The sequence below is a fragment of the Lissotriton helveticus genome, chromosome 6 (assembly GCF_964261635.1).
Source record: "Lissotriton helveticus chromosome 6, aLisHel1.1, whole genome shotgun sequence".
Taxonomy (NCBI): Eukaryota; Metazoa; Chordata; class Amphibia; order Caudata; family Salamandridae; genus Lissotriton; species Lissotriton helveticus.
The window spans coordinates 1405956730-1405978715 of NC_136067.1; the positions used below are offsets into that span (position 1 = coordinate 1405956730).

Below are 21986 nucleotides of genomic sequence, written 5' to 3' on the forward strand. Positions count from 1 at the left end.
TCAACACTAGCTGTAGTTTCCTCCTGCTAAGATGCAAACTTGGCGTGTTGGATGTCCCAAACTATATTCCATTCTTGTGTGGGTAGGTTCATGGTATTGATTCCTGTCCCTTCTATTTCTAGGCCATAGAAGCTCAGCCATGGAGCCCATATCTTCGTAAACTATTTGGGGCAGCCTCTGGCCGCATATGTTGTCTTCCATCCCCCCATATATAGGTCCCTACCAGCTCTTCACTCCTTTTGCGTGGGCACATGCAAATCTCGAAGTAGCGCGCCCTGAATAGGGTTTGTCCCCTTCGGCACAATCTGGGCCCTACAGAGGGTATTTCACGCTTATTCATTCAAAAAAGAAGAAGAATCATCATCCAATTTTTATGGTTGATTGTTTCAAGAGGTTATCCAAAATTATATGATTTTTAGATTGCATTTCATGGCAATAAATCAAAATAAACTGTTATAAATCATAATAAGCATCCTCTCGCTTTGTACCCATCCCAATGCATTTTGGGCACCCGGCCCGTTGTCAGGGGACAATTCTATAATACAAAACAAATGATATTCATTGAGAAAACCATCCCATTGTCAATCTCTCGATGTAAAAACACCTCGTAGTGCTGTCTTGTGGTGCCCGATAATGACATGCATCTGTGTAGGGTGGCAGAAGCCATTTAGCGTGATACTCCATCAATTTGAATTTCTAGTGGGGTTAATATACACCAAAACAAGAAACAAAGTGATCATGTTTGAAAAAAGATCAAACAAAATATTCACAATAAGCAAATACAGCTATTAAGACACCCTTAATGTGCTATATGTGGTGATTGTGACACAGGGAGTTGTCTTTATAAAGTGTGCTACAGTGAAAAAAAGTAACCGTAGATTATATTCTAACACGTGTGAAATCATAACACCGTAAACTCCAGTGCTGCTTGATAGTGAAAACCAAAACAAAGGTTGACACATTAAAAGCTTGATACTCACTCATAGAGCATGTGTACAGTGTCTTCCTACATGCAATGATTAACCAGAAGTCAAACAAACGCTTACTTTGAACCTCTTAAAAGATAACAGAACTGAAAAACGGACTCGTGAAATCAAACCGGTCTCAAAGGAAGAAAAAGTACTTCTGTGTGCTCAAAGATTAGCGCAAATCACGGTGGCCACATTGGAGTGTTGAGAAATCACCCAATTAACACCTGAAAGAGTACAACATTTCATGTATCATGTACAAGATAATAATGAACAATACTCCGTCTGTGAACAGCAACTTAAGCATAAATATGATTAAACGAAATCGTCGGTTGAAAACTTTTAAAAATAAAATATGGCCACCGTGAATTGCGCTAATCTTTGAGCACGCACAAGTCCTTTTTCTTCGTTTGAGACCGGTTTGATTTCACAAGTCAGTTTTTCAGTTTTGTTATCTTTTAACCCCTTCGCTGCAAGGGTAATTCCCCCATGATGCGGGGGGGGGCCGGGGAGCTGTGCTCATGACTAGCTGGGCTCCTCAAAACCCCGCCTACTGATTAATTCTCCCGCACAAGCGGGGAATCAATCGCGCGTGGGCCGTAGCCGTTATGACGAGCCCAGCTTGTCATGAGCTAAGCTACACTGTGACTCATGATGAGCACCGAAGGAGTTAACGGGTTCCCAGTAAGCGTTTGTTTAACTTCTGGTTAATCACTGCATGTAGGAAGACAGTATACATACTCTACGAGTGAGTATCAAGCTTATAATCACGTCAACCTTTGTTTTGGATTTCACTACCAAGCAGCACTGGAGTTTACAGTGTTATGATTTCACACACATTAGAATATAATCTACGGTTACCTTTTTTTCACTGTAGCACACTTCATAAAGATAACTCCCTGTGTCACGATCGCCTCATATAGCACATTAAGGGTGTCTTAATAGCTGTATTTGCTTATTGTGCATATTTTGTTTGATCTTTTTTCAAACATGATCACTTTGTTTCTTGTTTTGGTGTATATTAACCCCACTAGAGTTTCAAAAGGTCTTGCCTGTACTTAGAGCATGATTGATGGAGTATCACACTAGTTGGCTTTCGCCACGCTACACAGATGCTAGTCATTGCCGCGCACCACAAGACAACACTCCGAGGTGTTTTTACATCGAGGGATTGACAATGGGATGGTTTCCTCAATGTGTATAATTTCTTTTGTATTATAGAATTTGCCCCTGATGAATGGCAGAGTGCCCGAAATGCACTGGGATGGGTACGAAGCGATAGGAGGATAATTATGATTTAAAGCAGTTTGTTTAGATTTATTGCCATGAATGCAATCTAAAGATCATATCATTTTGGATAAACTCTTGAAACATTCAACCATAAATGTTGGATGATTCTTCTTTTTTGAATGAATAAGCAGGAAATACCCTCTTTAGGGTCCAGATTGTGCCTAGGGTAACAAACCCTATTTAAGGCGTGCTACTTCTTGCTTTGAACAGTTGACGCTCCAGACCGGAGAGTGATACCCCCGGAGCCCATCTACAATAAAGAAAACTTGATTTTTGCACCGGATACACAGGTTGTGCGCGCTCATCACATTTTCGTATCATCACCTGCAAAGCTCCCCATTTCCTGGCAATGTCCCTTTTGGCAACTATTATCCCTAAATTACACAATAGCAGTCTGTATCTAGGAAGATCAACCTCCGTGGTTATGCCCAGTAATACATATGTAAAGGCCCAGAGGGATCTGTGCGTCGAGGATGTCATTAATTTCTTTCAGTATCCGGGCCCAGTATCTCTGAACATATTGGCACTTCCATAATGTATGCATGTATGTATGTACCTAGTTCTAGGTTGCAGCGTAGGCAATTGGGCAACTATTCCCTCCAATGACGTGTAGCTGGGCCCTATCAAAGTAGACCCTGTGTAGGATTTTGTATTGTATTAGTTGTAGTCGTAGCTTAATTGCCACCTGTTGGACTTGGCCCTTTTGGCAGGTTCACCCCAACACTTTTTGCATTTGTCTAGCCCGTTTCTGTTACCTGGTGTTGGTGATTTTTGGCCTCTGCGCACTTTTTCACTGTGGTCCAGTGGAAAGTGCGTGCGCTCTCTGTGTATGTGTGGTGAGAGTGGCCTGCCCTCCCATTGGGATGCATGGGGAATATGTGTGTCCATGGTAGTGCCTGATATGTGGGGAGTGCAGGGGCGAGTTTGGTATGTGCGAACTCGTGAGATTAAATGCTGCGCGATGATGTGCGCAGATTTATTGTGTTTAGTGGAGAAGTGCCACTTCTAGAGGTTGGCATGTCTGTGCAGTAAATGTGAATTGACTGTCTGGCTTGTGATTGATTGGAGCTGGCTGGTGTGCCTGGCTCCAGGAGTCAGGATGGGTCTGCCCCGGTGGTGAATGGAGAGATCTGCATGTTGATGGGAGGGAGGAGTGCACCTGGGACCTGAATAGGGCCTGGCCTTCCCTCCACAATGCTGGCTCCACCCCCTGTGGTGTGTCTGATGTCCCTGACCCACCCTCATGTCTGAACTGGGGTGGCAGAGTGGGCTAAAGAACGGTGATGGATCAAACCCAGATCTGTTGACTGGGTGTGAGTGTTTGATTGATTGGTTCAGATGCTCCGTTCATCACCACCCCCTTTTGTACCGCCACCCTGTGAATAGGCAGAGGGGCTGAGCAAAACAAAGGGCTCCAGAACCAGTTGCATCTGGCTCGCCCCTTGCCTGCACCTTTGGAAATAAAGGATTTGTATGTATACAAGAGGGGCTATGACCCCATGAAAATGTTCTTGTTTTTCAACTTGAAACTACCAGGGGCGAGCTGCTGCTGGGGCCCAGGGGAAGGCTTGCCTCCCTGGGCCCTGCCCTGCCCCTGGATTCCTGGAGGACCTTTTCCTTTCTGGGAGCTGTTGGGCTCCACCTCTTTACTCCTGGGCTTGTGCTCCCTAGCGCCCTGTGAGCTCTCTGCCTAAATCTTCCCTGAAATGCGAGGGAAAGCATGTGGGCTGCGCAGTGCTGATGCTGCAGCCCTTTTTGAGAGGGATTCCCCCTTCCTTGTGTCTCTTGCGGGTGCCACCCCGCCTATTTAATTATTTAGGCACGGGTACCCACCCCATTTTGCGTGCCAGTGGCTAAGCGAGTGCCCACCCCACTGTTTATTTTTTCTACCGAGGGAGCCTACCCCTCATCTAATGCCCCGATTGCCGCCGCCCGTGGCCCGCCTGGTTGTGGGCGGGGCCGCAGGATGGAAGCGGAAGTGCGGCCGAACGCCGAGGTGAAGCCGTGCGTTATACGGGGAGGAGGACGGAAGCCTACCCCGCCTCCCCGAGTGCCCATGAGGAGTCCCAGGTAAAGATAATGGCAGCCGACGTTAACGAGGCTCTCGAGAGCGAGACCCCTGCCCGCTGCCCGGGTGAATAGAGAATGGCGGCCGAGGCCGCCAACGGCAGTGCGGGGCTCTCAGGAGTCCTGGGAAGCCCCGCAGGAGAAGCGCTGCCGCACCGGAGGAGGAGTCCCCGGAAGAGCCAGTGAGTACAGCCGGCTAGAAGGGGGGTGAGGTCGAGGCACCATGCCGGTGCCTCCCTCAGAGCAGTCCCGCTGGGTAGAGGGCTGCTCTAACGTTTGGCCCCCATGTCCCTCAAGAGCCAGCGTGCTCCTACGCTAGAGGGGGGCACAGTTGATTCCCCGAGCCCGAGGGCTCCAATGATGGCCCCATTGATCTAACAGGCCCCAGTGGGGGTCCCGAGGGCCAGAGGGGCCTGTGTGCTTGCCCCTGAGGGCCCCAGTTCTAGGGGGCATGTGCATCTTAAGAGCCCCGTGTGGCTCCCACATGTTTTTGGCCACAGTATCTGTTCTAGAGCCTAGATGGCTCCAACGGTGGACATAATCATTCTCTAGAGGGCCCCGAGGGGCCCATGTTTTCCCCCGTGGTTTTGACAGTGATGAAGAGAGTCCCTGAGAGGGACCGAAGCGGCACGGTGGTGCCATGCCTCAGTTGAGTGTTTTACAGCTGCCCAGCAAGTAGTGGGCAGCTGTACCGTTTAGGCGAAATTCTGAGTGAGAGTCCCTGGGAGGGACAGTGGTGGCACAGAGGTTCCAGACGCAGCACTTAGTGCCAGCTGCAGCGTTTAGGCCCTGTTATTGTCCTCAGCTGCCCAGCAAGTAGTGGGCAGATGCGACGTTTAGGTTTGCGCAGATGGCGCACCCCTGACTGGCGCTCCGTTGGCAGCGCGCCCTGACATTCTGGACACAGGGCATTTGAGCCCCTTCTTGAGATGGCCCGTTTGCCAGGGGGCAGGTATATGGTTCGGATGCAAGGCCTTAATGTGATTGATGTGGTCTAAATGTGGTGCTAGGAAATGTAATGCGTTTATTATTGTTTGCGCACCCTGTATCTGATACCTCTAAAAGTGTGGTTTATGATTATGAGGTTGTTTTACCTATTTAGGTTTGTGTTAGTGAGATTGTACTTCACTCTGTGCTTTACGCCCCTAATGTGAGTTATACTTAGGAGGTAGGGTCTAATGTGTTTAGACTAAGTGAGAGATTGCATAATGTGTTTATGCTGGTGAGGTTGGCGCAGGATATATTTCGCCCCTGATGTGACTGTGCATAATGTTAAGTTATGTTTCAGGTTGAGGTGGAGTACAGTGATTACCAGTGGCTACTGGTTGTAGTTTTATGTTATATTTTTACTTGTACCAATTTATGCTAAGTGTTGATCCTGACAGTGGCCCACGTGGCCCTGTCCTGTGTAAATAATCCCTTGTGAATATTGCCCGGGCCAGTTGGCACAATGTATATTGTGTGATTACTATCTGACGTGTTATGAGAATACAAAAGCTATTTTTATATAACCTTGTGTGGAGTTCCTTTTGTGGTGTGCCTGGGATGTTGTTGCTGTCTGCGTGCGCAAATGCTTTACACATTGCGTCCAGGATAAGCCTGACTGCTCGTGCCAAGCTACCAAGGGGGTGAGGAGGGGTTATCTTTGGCGTGTAACTCCCTTGCCCTCACTAGAGCGGTGGTTTCTGCCTGGCTTTGGCGCAAGCCTTAGCCAACCAGAAATCCCAGTTCTAACACCACCTCTCTTGGGTGCATCAGAGTCCCCTCCCAGTCAATGTCTTCGAACGGACCAGTAGTGCCTTCCCATTTGGACGGTAGGGACTTCAGTTTGTCGGGCATGTTATTGATTAGCATTTTATATGTCCAGGAAACTGCCTTGGAAGGTATTTCCTCTCGTAACAATCTGCCCTCAAGTGGTGTATATTCGGGGATGTCAGTTGTGTCTACTTTCTCTACTTTCCAGGCATGCTGCAGTTGGAGGTATTTGCATTTCTGTGAGTGTGCGAGTTGATATTCGGCTTGCAGCGCCGGAAAGGGGACTAGGTCGCCACCTTGTAAAATATTGCCCATTGTGGAAATTTCCACCATGTGCCACTTCCTGAAACCCTGTAGTCCGGATATTTTGGGTATTCTCTTGCCTTTCCATAGTGGTGTCGCCCTTGTGAGCTTCTCATCCCATCGCATTTGTCTCTCTGCCCCCTTCAATGCCTCAATTGATCTTTGTGTAGCAGGCATCAGGCCTAGAGTGCCTGAGCCTCCGTAGATGTAGTGGAGGTAGGTGTGGTTCTGGAACTGGAGTCTTTCTAGAGTGTACGCTGGGTGATCTCCCGCTGCATGTCCCCACTCATTGATTACAATGTGCGGCCCTGTAGTAGGACTGTATGTCTGGGAGTGCAATCCCTCCGTTGTATTGGTTGCGTTGTAGTGTCTGTAACGCAATTCTCGGGTGACTCCCATTCCACAATAACGTACGAAGTTCATTGTTAATTATGTTAAAGATTGCTCCTGGGACGCTGTGATATGTGTTCCGTAGGTTGTAGAGTAACGTAGGGAGAGTTATCATCTTTTACATGGCTGCTCTACCTAGCAACGTCAAAGGGAGTTGTCGCCATCTGGCAACGTCATCTCGGAATTCTGTGATGACCCGTCTGATGCTGTCGTGTAGGCAGTCATCTAGTTAGTAGAAATGAAAAATCCCAGGTATTTAAACTCATCCTGTTCATTGCCCCTCCCACGGGGTAGAGGTTTGATTTGTCCCAGTTTATACTATAGCCCGTATGGTCACCGAATTTCTTTAAACAATTGCAGTATTAAAGGGAGTGTCTCATCTGCGTTAGTTATGTAGAGTAGAATGTCATCCACATAAAGCGAGATCCGTTTATCCCTGAGACATCTTTCATTATCTTGGAAATCACTTATCCCAGGAAGGGCTCCGATCAGACATGCCAGTGGCTCCAAGTATCAGGGTGAATAAAAGGGGGACACAGAGGTCAGCCCTGTCTTGACCCTCTTTTAATTGGAAATTCTACAGACATTGTCCCATTGACTCGGACTTTGGCTCTTGGGTTATTGTAAAGTAAGTCCACCCAAGATATAAAGCTTTGTCTGAAGCCAAATTTAATCAGGACTTAGCTCATGAAAGGCCAGTGAACTGTGTCAAAGGCTTTTTCTGCATCTAAGGAAAGAAAGAGATGTGGGGTGGGTCTATCTTTCACTGTGGCTATCCAGTTGGCCAGGCCACGGAGGTTGAGGCGCGTAGCTAGCTGGGGCATAAAGCCTAATTGGTCTTGGTGGATGAGGGACGAGGTTACTACTATCAGTCGAGTCGCTAGAATAGAGGCCAGGATTTTGGTTTCCACATTAAGCAGTAAGATTTGGTGATACGACCCACAACACTCAGATGGCTTCCCTAGTTTATGGATTACTACAGTGGTAGCATTACAGAGATCTGCGGGAAGTGATCCCTTCTCCTGCACCGCATTATATATATCCAGTAGATGGGGGGGGGTAAGCTATTAGCATTTTGCTTGAAGTGTTCTGTTGATAGTCTACTTGGACCTGGGGTTGTCCCTGATTTTTGCCTACTGATTGCATCTATTACTTCTGTCAGAGTGAAATCCTCGTATAGGCCTTCCCGGACTTCTTGGGCCAGGGAGGGGTCTCTATCTCCCCAAGGTAGGCAGCTATCTGTCACACCTCTGCTAGTGGCCTGGCATCATAAAGCCCCTTTTAGAAGTGGGAAAATGCCCCTGCTATGGCATGTGCTGGGATATGCACCTCTTCTTTTTCATGTATTTCGGCCACCCATCTTGCCTCTCTATCCTTCCTGCCTAACCAGGCCAGTAGTTTCCCTACCCTGTATCCCGACTCGTAAAGACGATGATGTGAGGCCTGAATTTGAGTCTATAATTCCCTTTCTGTCAAAGCTCAGAGTTTCCAACATGTGAGTGCGATTTGGCGCATCCGGGACATGTCCGCATCGGGGTCTACTTCTGTTTCAAGCTGTAAGAGCTTTTTTTCAGTATCTCTACTTGTTGGGCCTCCTCACGTCTCTTCCTTGCCACAGCATCCTGTATCCTACCCGTATTACCGTTTTATAGGCCTCCCATTGGCTTGTCGCCGAGGGCACTGAGCCCTCGTTTTCACTAAAGTAGAGCTCAGTCTCAGTGTTTATTAATTCTTGAAGAAATGTGGGCGACAGCAATGCCTCCTGGATAAAGAAGTCCATAGAATGGATGATTTGAACTTTAGTTCCATTGAGGTATGTTTATTTTAAATGGAACTTACGGCACCCACTGGGGTTATTATTGGAACTTAAAGTTCAAGGCATCCATTCTATGGACTACTTTATCCAGGAGGCATTGCTGTCACCCACATGGGCGGGACTTTGTAACTAATTAAAATATCAAGGTTTTTTTTTTTCAGCGCGAACAAAGGGTCAAGTTGGGCGACCACCTCTCCCCCGTCAAGCCTGTGCAGTGTGGGGTTCCGCAGGGCTCGTCCCTGAGCCCCACGCTCTTCAATATATATGTAACACCGCTTGCCAGGCTTGTCAGATCCTTTGGTCTGGAAGTCGTATCCTATGCTGACGACACCCAGATCATGGTCTCCATCACATACCGCTGACATCACTGCCCTTAATTTTAAAGCTTGTATGGAGGCAGTCGCAGAGTGGATGGTAAGAAACTACCTTAAACTCAACGGGGAGAAAACGGAGGTGATCATTTTTGGAGGAAGGCAGGAGATTTGGTCTGCGGACTGGTGGCCTTCCGCTCTCAGCACCTGCCCTACACCCTCTCAGTCAGCTCGGAATCTGGGCGTTATCTTTGATTCCTCGCTTTCCTTCGATAAGCAGGTCAGCAGGACGGCCTCAACTTGCTGCGGGGTATTGCGAATTCTGAGGAAAATTGTACATTACTTGTCAATTGAAGCCCGTAAACAGGTCACGGTAGCCCTCATAGCCTCCCGCCTGGACTATTGTAATGTACTTTATCTGGGAATTTCCAAACATCTTGTCCAGCGTCTCCAAATTCTGCAAAACGCGGCTGCAAGTTTCGTTGTGGATGCTCCTAGGCGCTCATCAGGCTCAGCCATTAGGAAAGTCCTGCACTGGCTTCCTATGCAAGCCAGGATTGACTTCAATGCCTTGTGCCTTACTCATCGCGCCCTTCATGGGCTTGGGGCAGAAGACATTAGGTCTCTTGTATCCCTCTATGTCCCCGGTAGGGTCCTTCGCTCAGCAAACAAAAACCTCCTTGCTGTTCCCACAATTCTTAAGGCAAGATGGGGCGGGCAAGCTTTCTCCACCCTTGCTCCTAGGATGTGGAACACCCTTCCTGCGGAACTTAGGGATCAGTCCTCTCATTCTCAGTTCTGGAAGGCCTTGAAGACCTGGCTTTTCAGGGAAGCCTATCTCTAGTTGGCACTTTTCCTCTTTTTCACATTCAGCTTTTCTTTCCATCTTTAGCGCTTTGACGCCCTCGGGCAAAGTTGTGCTATACAAGGCTAAAAAAAAAATAAAAAAAGTTTGATAACCCGGCCTCCAAAGTGTGACCTCTGACCATAATTGCAAAAACCTGTTGTGTTGCTGCCGTACTCATGATAACACAGTTGTTGTATTCAAGCTTCATGGGGCCCCGGGAGCGGATGACTGAACTTCACCATGGGGCCCAATACATGCAGAGTGTGATGTATTCACTCAAATCCGAATTGCAAGCACGTTCTATATAACTCCACGGAACAACCCTTCCCATAATGCCACAAAATGGCCACTAGAATTGCAGGCAACCTGCACTGTAAGTTCTTACTGATAGGTCAATGTCACTGATTGTACTGCCGCACGATCAATGTCCGCACATGTATGGCCAGGGCAAAGGCACATGTCAATATATCTAATAGTCAGCATTTATTGAAGGAAGTCAAAATATTGCACAAAACTAAGGGGTTGAGGGGGACCCATGGACGAAGTGATACTGCCAAAACAACCTCACCGTGTCAGCATCAGAGTCAGCAGAGCCCAGTTACCAGGTGGCGCCAGTCTTCCGGGCAAGGCATTCCTTGCTTGAGAGAACATGGACCCCATGCTGGCAGTTGCAAGAACCGCCCCGCTACGAGACCCTGGTCTCCCACCGCAGTCATCCTCGTTCCTCATCCTGGTTAACCCACTGGGGGCTCCCCCAATAGCACTCCCGTATTCCTCCAAAACTGACCGGTCTGAAGGGAAAGCCACAAACAACCTGAGACTGTTATATATATGTGTATGTATATATATATATGTTTGTATATATATATATATATAGTGTGCTTACTAAGAAAGCAAAAAAATGCAATGCAAGGCTGTTTATATCATTATTGTCCAGTAATTAAAGCAATCTCATCCATCACGTTTTGTTGTTCATGGTTACATTGAAGGCAGAGTATGTAATCTGTATGAAAAAAGTTTTTCCAAGTAAAAGATAAATGAGCCACATTATTTGTTGGCGTTACTATGTTTTGGGCCATGAGTTCATCTTTGGGCTTAAACGTCTAAAGCAAAAAATGCCTGCGTGCCCTGCTCGTCCAACCAATACTTGCAGATTTTCCGGCTGTAGCAAACTGTTTTATTCAAATTTACAGAATGCTGAGTAACTTTTTAAAGTGGTGTCTTTGGAAAAGTAGAAATCCTTTCCTTTCAGATTATCTACAGTATAAAAAGCTTCACTCGCTAAAGTATCGTATTCAATTATTTTCCTTTGTATTATTAAATTTAAACAACATCTCAGACAAAGGTGTTTTCATTTTTAGCTAAAGTAGTATGAGCTGTACTAGTTCTGTCTGTTGGAGTGCCCTCGACTGATATCTTATTCTATTGCCTTTAAGGAGCGCCATGAAGCTGTTGTCCGCCGCACAATGGAGAGGAGTCAAAAACCAAGGCAGAGACCAAACAGGTGGTCATGGGGTGGAGCTCTGCACACTAGTACGAGCATCAACAGTTCAGGTACAATAAAAGAGCTGTGTTCAGCCGGCCCTTTTTGCTCACAATGATCACATGGCCCACTCATGCTCTTTGTAAGTGAGGTCAAGCGTCTATGTTCTGAAGACTAAGTTTGTTTTGAAACGTTTGCCTGTATTGGTCCTTCAGTAGCCAGTATCCTTGGGAAGCTGATCTGTAGCATTTTGCAGGTCCCTTTCTGCAGCTAGTCTTTCCCTATGTTCCATTTATAGGACAGCTTTAGCTGCCTATTTCCTACTTTTGATAGTATTTAAATTCTATGCAGTGCTTTGGTGCATGCTACTGTAAGTAAGCGTTGTTGTGATTTCACTTCTCAGTTATATTTCTACTGAAAGGGGGGTGTATGCATTCACCACGCAATTCCTTTACCATGCATTGTAAGTTAATTTAAGATAATTGAAATCCCTACATATATATTGAAATATATTGTTGTGTGTGTGTATATAGTGGGATACTTGTAAAGCGCACGGTTACTCTACCCGAGTGTCCTGGCGCTTTAGACCTCTGGGGAACCCGTCCTGGTTTTCCCTGTGAGATGGTCCCTTTCTGGGTATCTCCAGGGTGAAATAAGGCATCCCCGGCGTCTGTGGGGGGCCGTTGTAGAGATGAGGCAAGCTTAATGCCCAGAGTTACCGAGTGTGTTCCCTGGTTAGAGTAGGCACTGAGGCGAGAATTATCGAGTCCATTGACCCTGGTCCAAGACCCTGCCGCGTCGGGAATTGAACCCTGGTCCCGGGCCGTTCTCTGCTTACAGGTCTGCCGCCTCTAACCAGTGAGCCACACCTCTCACCTATATATATATATATATATATATATATATATATATATATATATATATATATATATATATATATATATATATATATATATTGTTGGGATTGAAAAGTTCTTCATGGTTGGTGATGTTCTTCTCCCCAGAGTTCCCAACTGTACTATTGTCTACATCCCATCCCAAATGCAGATTATTTTTATTCCCCTCATAGATAAACACAGATCATGCATGTTCGCCATGACAAAGGCCAGTGTCACAGATAGCAGTCTTGTTGGACAGGGAGGGGAGCCTTTGCGCTACCCTTATAGTGGTGGAAGGCTTCGCCAAGAGTTAAGCAGCACTGTGGTGGCAGCAAATCTTGTAGTGATCACTAGTAGTGAACAGGCCCTTTTTACCCTGTGTAACTGATTTGAGGCCGTAAAGGCTAATTCACGTTTTTTTAAAGTTCCCCTGCTGTATGCCTAACTCCCCCTTGCCTACATCAGGTAGATGTGGAGTGCTGCACAGTGCAGGAGTAGTGACTCAGTGCAAGATGCTTGTGTGCCTGGGAAGGGTACAGTACAGACATATAGTACAGTGCAGTAAGTGTGTGGTTAGTGCTTGTACTGGATGTTTGTATGCCTGTGCGGTATACATTACATGAGAGATGTAGTGCTGTGCAGTGCATGTGCAATGAATGTGTGTGCTGGGTGTGTGAGTGGTTGCGTGAAGCACAATACATGAACGATAAAGTGTTGTGCATTGCAGACATGGCGTGTGTGTTTACTGGCAGTGTGTGTTTTTGTAAATAGCAAACCTTAATACAAAGTAGAAAAGCTTCAGTGCTGAACAGTGTGCACAGACTAATTTTGTGTACTGAACATATGTGTACTTGTAATGGTGCAAGGCATAGAGGTAAAACTTTAAAAACTCGGATCCTAAATCACATTTTTCTGTCTGGAAATGGACTATAAGAAGGGGAGGACGAGACCCCAAACTTTGACATCTGCCAAGCAGCCAGACTAGCTGTGTAAGGAGGGGAAACTCTGCAAGACTTCTGCCTGTGGTCAGGACTAGGGAGCCAATGCCTGCTAGTCTCCTTGCTGGGTGGGAGGACATCACCCAGAGAAATTCAAGATCCTCTTTCCTGGAGTACCAGTGCCTGCCAAGACCAATGTGCCCTGTGAGTAAGAGGAGAGTGAAGGAGAGAGTGAGGACCAGGGGGAGCCCTACCATGAGGGCTCCATGTGCGAGGTGTGAGGATTCAGTAGTGCACCGATCAGGCCGCAGCCATTGTGTCAGATTGGTTTCAGGCGGCCCCCCTCCCCGTATGCCAGGGGAGGGCCACCCTAGGCTAAGCTATGGAGCGAGCACTGTGTGGGGAGTGCAAAGCCTGTAATCCCTCGTATTGGTGTCCTCGTATGCCAAGGGGGCCACCATGGAAATAATTTAGTGACCAGTGTGCCAGGACTCATGAAAACCTTAACAGCGATCCATTGTACCATGGGGCACTACTGTGGTGTGGGCGATTGCACCAGAGGATTCTGTGTTGTGTCCGGAGGTACAGCTCCTACCCCCATATGCCAGGCGGGCTGCCAGTAGTAACTTGAGAAGGGTTTCTGGGACTGGAGTGCGGCAGGACTCCAGTCGGGAGCCAAAGGAATTATTACCCCCACCCGGTTGTGGAGAAATTGACTTGACACCTCTTCGCTAGCTAGAAGCGTCTCCGATCTCTGGGGAGAACTAGCTGCGCCACTCAGAAAAGTGAGCCTGCACTTGCACAGGTGTGCGAGCAGCCCAACTTCAAGTAGCCAGATCTGAACTTGTGAGTGCCTGCCCTCCAATACCAGCCAAACGCTTCCGTGCTGCAGGGGAGTGGATAAGACTTGAACTGGGCCTCTGGGCACCGGCGGATTTGCTGCCAAAGGTGCTGCGGCACCATAGACACTTTTGACGAATTCCTGAACGTGAAAGGGGAACTCTTGAGTATTGTCTATTAGTGAGCATTCCCTGGATGCAGCCACTAGTGAATGAGGAATAACCCCGGACTATGTAATAAGCAAGAAGGTGGGACAGGAGAGTGCCTGACTTCTACTAGAGTCCCGACCTCAAGGGGATTGTGTTAATATTCTTTTGAATGTGTAGAGTTGGAAATAAAATACTTCTTTGTCTTATAAAAACAAATTTTTGGCTGGAAATTAATTAATTGTAAGTACTGTGTGCATTTTGAGTTATAAGTGTTCACTTGCCTGTATCTCTACTCCCCACTCCCCCTCCTCCCGAGGTGTCCTTGACTGCTCGTCCACAGAGACCACTGAGAGTCAAGTGCTGAAGGTGAAAGGAGTACGTGGCCCAGTAGAGCAGGAACCATAGTTGGTTGGGCCCCAGGACATCAGAAGTGAAAGACCGCAGCCACCACGGTTGGGCCCAGTTGCCCTTGCGTGCCCTGTGGTCCTCTGAGATATATATATATATATATATATATATGAAAACACTCCTACTTCAGAGAAGAAGAGGCACGTACACGAGGCATGTATGGATCAGGCTTATTTATTAATATTCAGGTCTCCCACGACCCTGCAGAAAAGAGACGCGTTTCGCCTGCGCAGCAGGCTTTGTCAATCTATTTTGGCGCCATGCCATTGTTGAAATATATAGCCCTCCTCCCTCCTTCAAGCATACATAAACATAGAGAATAGACTACAAGTTTAGACATTCTGGATGGAAGATGTATTGACCTGCGACATATGCCTCCTTAGCAAAGGTGCAGGATATTCAAAGTTGTAAATAACTGCATATTACACTCCAAACGAAAAAATGCCAATAAAACCTGAGCTAATTCATAATGTATGCATAGAAACAATTATAAGCAACAGTCTATTTTAGCCTAAGGTATAGACAAGTCAAAAAATGGCCTGTCGAGGTACTGACATCATAAAACATCGTATTGGCGCCAAATGCTCTCAACATGTGCTGCCCTCCTGATAATAAATCTACTTAATACAGAAAGTTTAAAAAACTGCTTAAATGCAGATAGCGCTGCCAAAAAAGGCGTACAAGCTCCCACATATATATATGTATATATATATATATATATATATATATATATATGTGTGTATATGTGTATATATATATTTTTATATTTATATACTTATTCTTTAATTCTTTTTTTAATTAAAATGCATTCCTTTTTGGGGGAACCCTCCGACTCCCCCCTTTTCAATGACCCCTACCACCCTATATCTCTAGCCTCCCCATAACCACAGAATACCCTAACCCCCCTAAACCCTTACCCACCCCTATACTTTAAAAATAACTATACCACCATAAATACCCTACCCACCCGTAAACACTTAAATAACCTTTACACCTTATACCCCTACACACCTAACCTTATCCCCATATACTCCTACCCATCCCTAAAATATCCGTCCCTCCCTATAATCCTACACCCCATCAATACCCTTAACACTCTATACCTCTACCCACCCCTAAACCCTAAAATATACCCTTACCACCTTATATCCTTAACCACCCCTAAACCTTAAAAATACCCTTACCACCCTATACCCCTACCCAGGCCTAAACTCCAAATTACATGTATAGACACACTTACCTTAAATATACTTATCTTGCTTGGTAAAGGATTCTTGTTGAAAGCATTGTGTGGTGAAGAAAGCGTTGTAAAGTCTGTTTCACATACAAAAAGACCTGTGTTGTGAAACGTTAATGTGAATCATGACCACAGAGAAATACTTTGACCACAGCGTCCTATAAACCAGACTGCCACTTTGTATACCTTCAGTATGAACGTCTAATATATTTATTTCAACATCCAGGAAAACTGAGCTTATATTTAGGGGTCTACTGTAAATTAAAATTATAATCCACTGTTTTCACAATCTATGCTTATCATTACTTTGTTTCACTTTATTACATTTTACTTTATTTTGCTGTCATTTTATTTGGGGATTAAAACTATCATCATGTTACATTTCATTTCCAGGTTATTTTTTTGAATCATCATCGTTCTCGTTTCTCGATTTAGCGGGACTGGAGCACCGCTTCCGAGCATTGGGTGGTGCTAGAAAAACTGGTACAAAATTCCTTGTGCTTTGTAGATTCCCTTGTCTATGGTTGCCTCGCACCATTAGTACCATTTTACTAATAACTGTATAACATTATCCTGTTCTTTGAGACCACGGCATGCTAAAGACCCCTCCATATTGTCTCCACCCTGTAGTTAGTTTATTTGTTCATCAAATCATAGTGCGTTAACTGCTGACAGACGTGACTGGGTTGGCATTACATGATGTCATAATGAGCCATGAAATGTTGACACACAAATTGTAAGGCTAACTATGGGCTTATGTACATGAAGTGTCTACATGTTATTGTATTTATTTTTTTTCTTACGCGGATGACTTGGAATTCTGCCATGGATCAGACCTCCTCTTTACCTCTGTTGGATTCTCTTGGCATATATTGTTGTAGAACACAATAACAATCTTTAGAATTTTTTTTATTTAAAATACATTAGCACACACTATAATACCCACAGTGACACAATGTTTCCCAAATGTATAGAAAAATCCTGGTGCTCAGCACATTTTCGAAGTTAAAATCAATATCCAATTTATGACTCACCTCATGAATTAACTAAATTAATTATAGTGCAAATTGCCCCTTGAACGGATAATGAAATCACCATCAGCTTCGATTTTCTTCTGATAAAAAAAATAAACAAAATAACTATGTTCCTTTATTTAAGCACGTTTGTGTGACTTCTTGCCTGAAAATTGCTAGCCTCAGACACAAAAATCTTTTTATCCATGCTTCTTTAAATAAAGGGATTTCCTTGAGCGATGTTTTAGCTGTTCATTTAACATTAAACACTTTAAACGGATTGTCCCTTGTACACCTGGCTAGTGTAGAAGAAGCATACATCATCAAGGAGCCTGAGCTTGGCTCTTTTTGCCTTTCATTCATTGAGATGCCAAAGACCTCTTCTGTGATGGCAATCTGGACCCTACTGTGGTGACAAGTTTGTTTACTCCACTACAATCTTCCATTCGTGTTTAGTAGGAGTATCGCGGTGTCCATGAGAAAGTTGTAACTGCTTCTGACAGGACAGTGTTTGGAATTTAGAATCCACAGACGTCTCCTAGGTCAGAGTGCCTATAAAAGTAACTGATCACTTCTCCTATGATCAGTTTACTCAGAATCAATTTAGAACTCTCTATAAACTGTTCTGAAATGTGATCATTTTTGAGGAAGCAAAATACGAGTATGCAACATGAGGAGCCGAATGTTACTATACAGAGGTTTACCAAATACATTGTTTAGTTGGCTTTCCCATGGTTACTAAGACATCATTTTCAACATGGCTTCGCTTGAAATATGCTAAGCAATCGTTTAGAAAAAGTCAAATCTTATAAATTATACTTTTTACAATACGTAGTTAATCTCTGTACTTAGCCCAGGAATACGTTTGTGACGCTACAAGCAGTAGCAATATTTTAGTCATGGTCTTTCAAATAGAAGATTACATTTAACTGGATCAATCAACATAATTTACAAAGAGATTGTCTTATTTTGAAATCACTCCACAATAACTTTGTTCACTTACGCATCTTTTTAGAAGGTACTACTTTTGGAGAAAGCTGAACTTACTTTTTTGGTATGAGAGTTTTTATTATTAAGGATGGCAATAACATACCCTTCCGAGCATCTGTCACATCAAGGTCTGCATGTACACCTATTGCATTCTCCTGTTGAGCTTGTGCTTTGCTTCTTGTTTCAAATAAACATTTTGTAATTTTAGAGTGTATTTACACTCCTTCATCCAGTTTCTAGGAAAGTATTCACTAAGTGAAACTTTTCTATTCAGGCCTCCAAACTCTCTCTTTTCTTTTCATATTTTCTCTTAATCGGATAATTAACCAATAAAAAGTGATGTATTCCATACTCATAATTTCCACTTGATAGGCTGATTGTTTTCTCCTTTTTAGCATTATGCTTACGCTATTTGCAGAGAAAACAATACTCCAACCTTAAGCCAAACGGAAGATGGGTTAAGTGTTGTACAGGCAAAAAATGGTTCATGAGATTCAATTAGTGAATACTTATATCCGCAGTTAATCCTTTCAATCTGGTTACCAATTCCTGTACTCAGTAAATGGTTTAGTCCCAAAAACCTAATTGAAATCACCAAAGGGACCACATTTGTTGTGTTGAATTCCATACATACGTTTACAGAGCATGCCTTTACCTGAATAAACAAACGTAATAAAGTTCAGACGGCGCAGTGCTCTGTAATATGTGCAAAAGATTTTTTTTTTAATTCAAGCAGATTGCACCCCAAGTTAGCAGGCTGCATATTAACTTGCATTGTAAAAACACTAGCTAAATCAATTTTCTGGGATTTATCAACCATTTAGAAAGCAAACCTAGAGTGTTAAAGCTTATTTCAAGCAAAATGGAGGTCCTCATTTTTGGCAATAATGCCAACTTTTGGACACCAGACTGGTGGCCAGAAGAATTAGGAAACAGTCAACAAATATAACTAGTTAACTGTATCAAAAGGTGTACTTTGTGTGTATTTCAATTACAGCATATAAGCAAAAATGCTTATATGCTGTAATTGAAATACACACAAAGTACACGTATAATTGTGATTTTGTCACATATTGTGGTATCTCAGAAATCCATAATTTTAGCAAATGGTGTTTTCACATGACTGTAACTCATTGTAATTTTCAGTTTTGTGTGTGTTGCCTAAGTATAAAGAAAAAATATAATAAGAAAAACATACATACAAGAATAAAAACTTGTCTTTTGATACAGTTAACTAGTTATATTTGTTGACTGTTTCCTGCTTTAAGCCAATTGTTGATCACTAAGGTGACATTGTTGTGAACAATTACATTGCATCAAATGATTCCTCGAGGGGCAATTGAATTTTGTTATTGATAATACCCAGTCCCTGGGGGATAATTGGGTGGCTCTTCTCTCTCCAGAAGAATTAGGGGCGCTCCCAGAGCCAACTAGGAAAGCAAAAAACCTGGGAGTCTTAATTGACAACAAACTGACATTTGGAGACCAGGTAAATGCGGTTGCCTCTGCCAGTTTCCATCTTCTTAGAATGATAAGGATAATAATGTTCTTCTTGCCGGCAAGGTAGTAATAACATCATTAATCTTATCACGTGTGGACTATTGTAATAGTCTACATTTAAACATCCAAAAGAAACATCTAAACAGGCTTCAACGTGTGCATAATGCAGCAGCAAGACATTTGAGTGGAACACCTAAATTTGTCTGATTAAAAAGGAATAAAACAGCTACACTGGCTCCCAGTCAAACAACGGATCCTATTCAAATAATTATCTACAATCTTCAAGGCTCTCCATGGAGGAGGCCCGGACCACCTAAAATGGTGCTTCAAATGGTATACCCCAAGAAGAGTACATCGATCGGCCGGAGCAAGATATGTGGTTGTATATATCTAAGCCTAGGCACACACCAGGGTAAATAAACAATATGTATAATCACTACAACATTTCTGCACATTCAAATCAATGATCCATAAGCATATAAATGTGATGTTGCTTTGTCTTTAATTCAGTTTTCATAGTTTCATAGTTTTCATTAGGCCAAAAAAGAACCAGTCAGTGGCTGGTTCTTTTTTGGCCTAATGAAAACTGAATTAAAGACAAAGCAACCTCACATATGTTTATGGATCATTGATTTGAATGTGCAAAAATGTTGTAGTGATTATACATACTGTTTATTTACCCTGATATGTGCCTAGGCTTAGATATACATTTAGGAAGTGTGAGGACCTCTTCCCACACAACATTGAGGGGTTATAGGGCTCATCCCCTCTCCTAGTAGCACCATCCAACTGTTTTTGCAGAGCAACGATTTGCGTTACACAGCTGAGCGCCTACTATCCCTGGCCTTTAAAAACACTTCTCTATAGACTCAAAGATATGTGGTTGTACCCCCATTTAAAAAAGCCAATTGGGGGGGGAGATGAAGTTTGACCACATGTACTGCCAGGGCCTGGAATGAGCTTCCTTTCCACCTTAGGAACACCACAGAGCTATTGATATTCAGGAAGGAACTTAAAACCCGGCTTTTTACTTCTTAGGTCAACACACACCTCGTCAATATGAAAGGCAGCATTCAGCGCTAGGACACCTCTGGGTAACCGTTGCGCTTAAGAAATATAATTAACATAACATAACTTAATGTTGGCAATTGGACCAAATAAATATGCTTTAGTGGGCATCGTCAGGATGATATAGAACCATCTGACTGTGCCAGATGTCAGTTGTAGGGACACTACCCCAAAGTAAAAGTATGTCTTATCTTAAAGTCAAAATAGGGAAAATTCACCCATTCTTATAATTGCCAATAGCAATCGATACAGTGTGAAGAAGCATACAGGTGGGACAATGTCACCAGTCCATGGCGAAAATCGCCTGAAGCATACAAGTGTTTACTAATTGAATGACATGAAAACAGTTTTTTTCTGATCTAAACATATTAGCCTCACTCGCTCCATATCAACAATTCCCTCAGTGACGTGAATCAGTAGTCAGTGGTATTAAATGTTGGCCTCATACCTTCCAAGCAGAGTTGTTGTGCTAACCTGTTATTTAGGAACCTTTGTCACGTGATACAGACTGTTTTGATTACCATGTTTCTTTAGCCACGAAAATGATATAGGAATCTTGCTTTCTTAATATTCCTGCACCTTTTACTCGGGGATGACAAGGTTGGCTTTTTGATTAGTGAGGAAGGAACACCCATGTGTATCTTTATGGGCACAGACCAGAGGTGAATAATCATGAGTGGTTTGAGGACCTACCTCCAAGGGTTAGAAGATCAGGCAATCCGGCATTCCTGACATACTGCATTCATAAGTGTGGTTATATTCTAATGCTTTTACACCAAACAAAAATTTGTGCTAGGGCCATTGACACTTGGAACTACTGAAGGTGTTAGTGTGCATGCTCCACTCTTTTACTTGTATCTCAATGTGGAAAAATTGCACATACCAAACAGTATATATTTGCATATGACAACTATTTGGATTTTGCAATGTAGTGGTTCTAGGAAATACAAAATAGCAAACAAAATAGTGCAGAACATCCAGAATACGTGTAGACTGCAAATGCATGGCATTATAGCATTTACTCTGGAATGCTTATTTCTTTATGCCGACCTGATATTAATCTTGACACTGTTGGAAACTAAGTTCTGCCTCCAAGAGCATTCATTCCGGAGCCCCCTTGCACCCCTGTCCACACCACATCATCCACAGAGCCGCCACCACCATCCCCCCCTGAACTAAGCCACACTATCAACTGCTCCATCGAGACCTGATGACTGGAAACACCAAAAGATCAATCTCCTGCTGAATAAACAGTCTGCTGACTGACAAACCTCAAGAACTTCAGACTCCCTGCTCCCCTTCCTAACCGAGGTCATCAAGAAGGCCATTAACGCCCAACTCTCAGAGTTCATCAAAGCCAATCACGTCCTGGACTCCTCTCAATCCGGCTTCTGAAGCGACCACAGCACCGAGACTGCCCTCCTACCTGCCAGCACGACAACTGCTCCCTCCTCAGCTGGGGAGAAACAGCAGCCCTCATCCTCCTCAACCTCTCGGCCACCTTCTACACCTTCTCGTAACACTGCCTAATCACGAGGGTCCACGACGCTCGTATTCATGAAAAGCCCTGGACTGGATCGGCTCCTTCCTCACTGGTAGATTACATTGAGTCAGACTTACCCTGTTCCTCTCAGAACCCACAGAGATCAGCTGCAGAGAGCCTTATGGCTTCTCCTTGAGCCCCATGCTTTTCAACATCTGCATGGTCATCTCGCAGCCATCGTCAGGAGCCACG

The 21986-nt window shown here is 44.3% G+C and overlaps 1 protein-coding gene across 4 annotated transcripts in view; it reads left to right on the top strand.

Annotated features, from left to right (window-relative positions):
• MAP7 (microtubule associated protein 7) overlaps positions 1-21986 on the top strand; it is a 1007524-nt gene that overhangs the window by 616393 nt on the left and 369145 nt on the right. For all 4 annotated transcript variants that reach the window (XM_078649192.1, XM_078649193.1, XM_078649191.1 and 1 more), the window contains exon 7: positions 11184-11301. In XM_078649192.1, the coding sequence (XP_078505318.1) occupies positions 11184-11301 (118 nt within the window). The remainder of the gene's footprint in view (positions 1-11183; positions 11302-21986) is intronic.